General features: G+C 38.9%; 1 protein-coding gene across 1 annotated transcript; it reads left to right on the top strand.

Moving 5' to 3' along the window:
• The first annotated feature begins 217 nt into the window (after positions 1 to 217).
• LOC124388912 (cytochrome c oxidase assembly protein COX11, mitochondrial) lies at positions 218 to 3498 on the top strand. Its single transcript, XM_046854032.1, has 5 exons — positions 218 to 367; positions 1601 to 1975; positions 2098 to 2253; positions 2422 to 2547; positions 3085 to 3498. The coding sequence occupies exons 2-5, from the start codon at positions 1661 to 1663 to the stop codon at positions 3265 to 3267; spliced, it is 780 nt and encodes a 259-aa protein (XP_046709988.1). The 5' UTR covers positions 218 to 367; positions 1601 to 1660; the 3' UTR covers positions 3268 to 3498.
• Positions 3499 to 6758: the final 3260 nt, after the last annotated feature.

Below are 6758 nucleotides of genomic sequence, written 5' to 3'. Positions count from 1 at the left end.
GTAGCTGCAGACATGCATTCATTTTTAATAGATGCTTATGATTTGTTCATTTTGGTTTGCAGCAAGAAAATCCAACAGCCAGAGCTTGAGTTTCTGTCTACGTGGAGTTACACATACATGCAGGAGAGGTGAACTGAATAAAGCAGAGCAGTCTCTCTGTCTCCACAGAGGCTTGATTGGATCTATGCTGCATTCCCACGTCAGAAAACAGAGGGCAGTGTGGATGCCAAGAAGACGAAGAAGACGACGGTCGGAACCAGTGCTACTGCATTTTGTTTCCGGGGGGAGTAATTATTTAGTGGGACCAATGTTCCTGATACTGCTTGCAGGTTGACAGTGTTGTATTCAGCGCTGTTATTTGGTGTCGGTAAGAATCTCATGTTTTAATGTAGCATTATTGTTTGTTAAATAATTAATAAAAGCACATTAACTAAGTTATCTACAACAAATGAAATGATAAAGCATACTAAAATGCACGTGTTGGACTGGCTAGATGTCTAGTTAGCTAGATGTCCTTACACACACACACACACACACACACACACACACACACACACACACACACACACACACACACAAAGAGAGAGAGTATACTGTTTGTTACCGTGGTGTGTTGAACAATTTGCCATGTTTGACTGATCAGTTAAAATGAAGGGGTTTCCTCCAAATAAAAGAGCAAGTCTGCAAATAACTTGGATCTGGTGTGTGTGATTCAAGTTTTAAAGTAGAAAGCTTTATTAAATCTAGCAAATAGGCAAAATGTTATCTTACATGTTTAAGTAATTAAAAGTTAAGTTTTTCTGACTTTTGAGATTTTTTTTTACAATAAACAAACAGACTACAAACAGAGAAAAACCCAGTTCTACTGACTCATGGATTAACCCAACATTGCAAATCATGTATTTCAGTTGTGGCACATTATATTATTTAAATAGTTGTACATATAATATCTGTACACATTTACACGATTTAGGCAGTGTCTGTTGATGCATAGTATGTTTTAACTACGTTGGTCATTTTCTGATCATTTGTTATACAACGACTAGGCAACTTTATGCCACCTGCCTAATATTGTGTTGGTCCCAAATCACTTTTGCTGCCAAAACAGTCCTGACCTGTGGAGCATTAACAGCATTAACTTCAAAAGTTTAAGCTAAAGGAGCTCGTCTGTCGGATAAGACCAGATTTCTCTCCCCACGTGCATCAATAAGCCTTGGTTGCCCATGACTCTTTCACCACTGTTCCTTCTTTGGACCACTTTTGATAGTTACTGACCACTGCAGACTGGGCACATCCCACAAGAGCTGCAGTTTTGGAGATGCTCTGACCCAGTCGTCTAGCCATCACAATTTGGCCCTTGTGAAACTCAAATCCTGCATCTTTCTTGCTTCTAACACATCAACTTTGAAGACAAAGTGTTCACTTACTGCCTAATATCTCACCCACTAACAGATGCCATGATGATGTTATAATTTCATAATGTTATGCCTGGTCAGAGTGTGTCAAGCATTATTTCAATAAAAGTGTAACAAGACGTAATAGTACTAGATATTCTATAATGCAGGTTTTTTTGTTCTACTTGTTCTATTTTGTCCTTCAGGTGCTACAGACTGATGAAAGAACAGTCCTGAAGAGGTGTTATTGTACATCTTTAAAGGGAATGTTACTATCCTGTGCTCTCCGCCAGTGCTGCGCACGGCACTATATACAGCAAGCATTGTGTACTGCCCAGAAATGTGTTAAAAACCTGAATGTGAGAGGACTCTCTACCTCCTACAGCCAGCTGTGTGTCAGGAGAACCCCTCAGCGATTTGTCAATCAGAAACGAGGAGTTAAATCTCACAGGCAGAAGCAGCAACAGGAGGAGGAATGGAAGCGAAAAAACAAGACCATCTTGACTTATATTGCAGCAGCTGGAGTTGGAATGATTGGGATGTCGTATGCTGCTGTGCCACTCTACAGACTGTACTGCCAGGTAAGTGCTGGATGTATTATGACTTTAATGCTGCTGATTATAGGGCCTTTTCAGCTAACATCAAAATAGTGCTCTGACTACTTTCCTGCTTTGATTGCACATGATTTGTTTTTGTACCTCAGGCATCTGGACTAGGAGGCACAGCGACAGCAGGACACGATACAGATGTTGTGGAAACAATGAAGCCAGTAAAGGACCGCATTCTTAAAGTGACCTTTAATGCTGACACACACGCCAGCCTGCAGTGGAACTTTCGTCCTCAACAGTCAGAGATCTATGTACGACGATGAATTATTGTGTGTTTTAAATTGTTGTTCAAACATGCAACATGAATGCAAAAGTCCAGTTGTTTTTAGGTTTATGGTCTTTTTGACAGTAAAGTAAATTCGACTGGTCATCTTCTCTTTGCTGTAGATTCACCCAAGTGCTTGATTTTTTTATTTTAGATTGTGCCAGGAGAAACTGCACTGGCATTTTACACGGCTCAGAATCCCACAGATAAACCGGTGATCGGAATCGCTACGTACAACGTGGTGCCATTTGAAGCAGGGCAGTACTTCAACAAGATTCAGGTGATGTAGAGAACTTAACATAATGTTTGTAATAGTGTAAATGCTGAAATACTGCTTCCCATCTGTCACTTCATCAACATGGTTATAGTTTTAAAGTTTTGTCTTTTATAATTCAAAAGAAAACTCAAGCCCAAAATGCATTCATTTATTTTATTTTGAAATGGTGATTATGTGCTGGTCTGATTTTGGTTCTGATTTGTTGATTAGTGCTTCAATTTAGCTCTTTGGTTGCATGTCACTCTTTTGCCACACAAATTACAGAACATGTATTATAAAAAAAACAACAACAACAAAACAGCACATTGGACTTAAAGTACCAGAATTCACTGCAGACACAAATGTAGAAAACAAAATGTTGATGGAAGATTGGTTGAATTTAAGACAGAAGTGATTTAAAAAAATTTGACAATCTTGTTAGTTTTTAAAGTTATCCCAGGTTTATTTTTCTGTCCTCTGCTGGTATGTTTTGTGTCGTTTCAAATTTCCTCTTCTTTGTGCCTTCATTAAAACTAAACTGATTGTTTTTGTACTAAACAGTGCTTCTGCTTTGAAGAACAGAGGTTAAACCCTCAAGAAGAGGTGGACATGCCCGTTTTCTTTTACATTGACCCCGAGTTTGATGAAGATCCCAGGATGGCTCGAGTGGACACAATTACACTCTCTTACACCTTTTTTGAAGCTAAAGAAGGACAGACATTACCACTTCCTGGCTACAGTTAAACCTGCAGCACATGCTACAGTATGTTGTTTTGAGACTTAAGATTTTTAATAAACCATAAAGAGAGAAGTATTTATGGAATGATGTTGCTAAAGCCTTTTCTCCTTATTCTTACCAGTATGTTATCCATGTTCAACTGAAACTAATGCACCATGACAAGGTTATGATGCTTCCCTTAATATGTTGTCATGTAGGCGATGACTTTTTACAGTGCAATAAATCAATCAAGAGTACTGACTTTCTTCTTCATGGGATGATTTATTTGTGAACACTAGATGGCGAAACTGCGTAAATTTCTATTTTGCCTTCCCTAAAAAATACTTGCAAAGATTAGAATATAATGTATAATGGCTCTGTTTACGGCGCATGTTTAGTTACAGTGCAATATATAATCAAATATATATATTTTTTATTGTTTTTTTATTTTTTTATTATGGATTAAGAGTCTGCTGAGTTAAATTATTTGGAAGATTACGCAATTTAAGACGTCAAGTTTATTTCTATAGCGCTTTTCACAACAGACATTGTCTCAAAGCAGCTTTACAGAATTTAACAGTGAAGGTGAATGGTGTGTATTTATCCCTGATTAGCAGCCTTGGCGACTGTGGCAAGAAAAAACATTATTGTTATGAGGAAGAAACCTTGAGAGGAACCAGACTCTAAAGGGGAACCCATCCTCATTTGGGTTATATCAAGAGTGTGATTATAAATCTTTAAACAATACAGAACACTGGAGAGTGAGAACTAACCTGAGCACTGGAATGTAATTATGAGTAATGTTCTTTCTACAGTATTTTACAGTCATTTGTGGTTATAAAACTAGGAGCTACTGAGCAACTCATAAAGTAGCTTAACATTTGCGATCATCACAGATCCAACACCATCTTCTCCATGCCAGAGCCTTTAAACACTCCAGGAGGTCCAATGTCCAAACCCACATGAAGTGGAATCCAATTGGCACTGGTACATCTCTAGATGGTTTGGGATGTTTGCAGGGATTTATTTAAAATCCACACTCTTCATGAGGTGGGACGTGACTGCGGCTGGAGCAACCTCAGGATGCCTCGGGATGGGGAGAGAAAGAGAAGCAGTGGAGAGGAATTAGCGTAGCTGCTGTTCATGATATTACAGCACAAGTTGATAACGTGCATTTGATCAAATGTACTGGAGCACAAAGTTATGGTGTGATGTGTTTTATGTGTAGGCTTTGCTAAAAAAGATACATCTTTAATCTGCACTTAAACTAGGAAAGTGTGTCTGAGCCACAAACACTGTCAGAAAGACTATTCCAAAGTTTAGGAGCTAAAGGTGAGAATGCTCTACCACCTTTAGTGGACTTTGCTATTCTAGTAACTACTAGAAGTCTGGAGTTTTGAGATCTCAGGAAGCTTGACGGATTGTAGCGTGTTAGAAGACTTTAGACACATCTTACTTAACATCACATCAACCTGCATGGAAAAAGCTATCTATATTGTGCAATTTAGGAATGGCACATAAATAAAGATATGAGATGAAGGTGAGAGAATAAAAACAAGTCCAGGTGCAAAACTTTCTATTTACACAGCAAGTGTAGAAGTGAGCTCAATGTTTAATAATTGACTGTAATGCACAATGGCGCTTTATAATGTTTTATTTATAATCCAGATTCTGTTTGTTTGATTGTTAACAGGAAATAGGGGCAATCATTAATTTTACAGCGTGACCGAATATAACAATAACTCAATTCAAATATTTAAAATTAACATTATATATATATATATATATATATATATATATATATATATATATATATATACACACAGTGAGGAAAATAAGTATTTGAACACCCTGCTATTTTGCAAGTTCTCCCACTTAGAAATCACGGAGGGTCTGAAATTGTCATCGAGGTGCATGTCCACTGTGAGAGACATAATCTAAAAAAAAATCCAGAAATCACAATATATGATTTTTTAACTATTTATTTGTATGATACAGCTGCAAATAAGTATTTAAACATCTGAGAAAGTCAATGTTAATATTTGGTACAGTAGCCTTTGTTTGCAATTACAGAGGTCAAACGTTTCCTGTAGTTTTTCACCAGGTTTGCACACACTGCAGGAGGGATTTTGGCCCACTCCTCCACACAGATCTTCTTTAGATCAGTCAGGTTTCTGGCCTGTCGCTGAGAAACACTGAGTTTGAGCCCCCTCCAAAGATTCTCTATTGGGTTTAGGTCTGGAGACTGGCTAGGCCACGCCAGAACCTTGATATTCTTCTTACAGTGCCACTCCTTGGTTATCCTGGCTGTGTGCTTCGGGTCATTGTCATGGTGGAAGACCCAGCCTCGACCCATCTTCAATGCTCTAACTTGAGGTTGTTCCCCAAAATCTCGCAATACATGACCCCAGTCATCCTCTCCTTAATACAGTGCAGTCGCCCTGTCCCATGTGAAGAAAACCACCCCCAAAGCATGATGCTACCACCCCCATGCTTCACAGTAGGGATGGTACTCATCATTCTTCTTCCTCCAAACACGTTTAGTGGAATTATGAGCCAAAAGTTCTATTTTGGTCTCATCTGACCACATGACTTTCTTCCATGACTCCTCTGGATCATCCAAATGGTCATTGGCAAACTTAAGACGTGCCTGGACATGTGCTGGTTTAAGCAGGGGAACCTTCCGTGCCATGCATGATTTCAAACCATGACGTCTTAGTGTATTACCAACAGTAACCTTGAAAACGGTGGTCCCAGCTCTTTTCAGGTCATTGACCAGCTCCTCCCGTGTAGTTCTGGGCTGATTTCTCACCTTCCTTAGGATCATTGAGACCCCACGAGGTGAGATCTTGCATGGAGCCCCAGTCCGAGCGAGATTGACAGTCATGTTTTGCTTCTTCCATTTTCTAATGATTGCTCCAACAGTGGACCTTTTTCACCAAGCTGCTTGGCAATTTCCGTAGCCCTTTCCAGCCTTGTGGAGGTGTACAATTTTGTCTCTAGTGTCTTTGGACAGCTCTTTGGTCTTGGCCATGTTAGTAGTTGGATTCTTACTGATTGTATGGGGTGGACAGGTGTCTTTATGCAGCTAACGACCTCAAACAGGTGCATCTAATTTAGGATAATAAATGTAGTGGAGGTGGACATTTTAAAGGCAGACTAACAGGTCTTTGAGGGTCAGAATTCTAGCTGATAGACAGGTGTTCAAATACTTATTTGCAGCTGTATCATACAAATAAATAGTTTAGAAATCATATATTGTGATTTCTGGATTTTTTTTATTTTTTAGATTATGTCTCTCACAGTGGACATGCACCTACGATGACAATTTCAGACCCCACCATGATTTCTAAGTGGGAGAACTTGCAAAATAGCAGGGTGTTCAAATACTTATTTTCCTCACTGTATATAATTAACCTCGAGTTAAGTGCAACTTGTTTGTTTGTTGGTTGGTTGGTTGGTTTGATTGTACATGATGACGTTTTTCATACGTCAAAGTCAACTAAAGGTAAATGTG

The sequence above is a fragment of the Silurus meridionalis genome, chromosome 7, assembly GCF_014805685.1.
Source record: "Silurus meridionalis isolate SWU-2019-XX chromosome 7, ASM1480568v1, whole genome shotgun sequence".
NCBI classification, from domain to species: domain Eukaryota; kingdom Metazoa; phylum Chordata; class Actinopteri; order Siluriformes; family Siluridae; genus Silurus; species Silurus meridionalis.
This window is presented reverse-complemented; position numbering and strand designations above follow the sequence as displayed.

Coding starts and splice junctions, on each gene's coding strand:
- LOC124388912 (XM_046854032.1), top strand. CDS start 1,661: ATGTTACTATCCTGTGCTCTCCGCCAGTGCTGCGCACGGCACTATATA. Junction 2,254..2,421: donor CTCAACAGTCAGAGATCTAT/GTACGACGATGA, acceptor TTTTTATTTTAG/ATTGTGCCAGGAGAAACTGC. Junction 2,548..3,084: donor AGTACTTCAACAAGATTCAG/GTGATGTAGAGA, acceptor TGTACTAAACAG/TGCTTCTGCTTTGAAGAACA.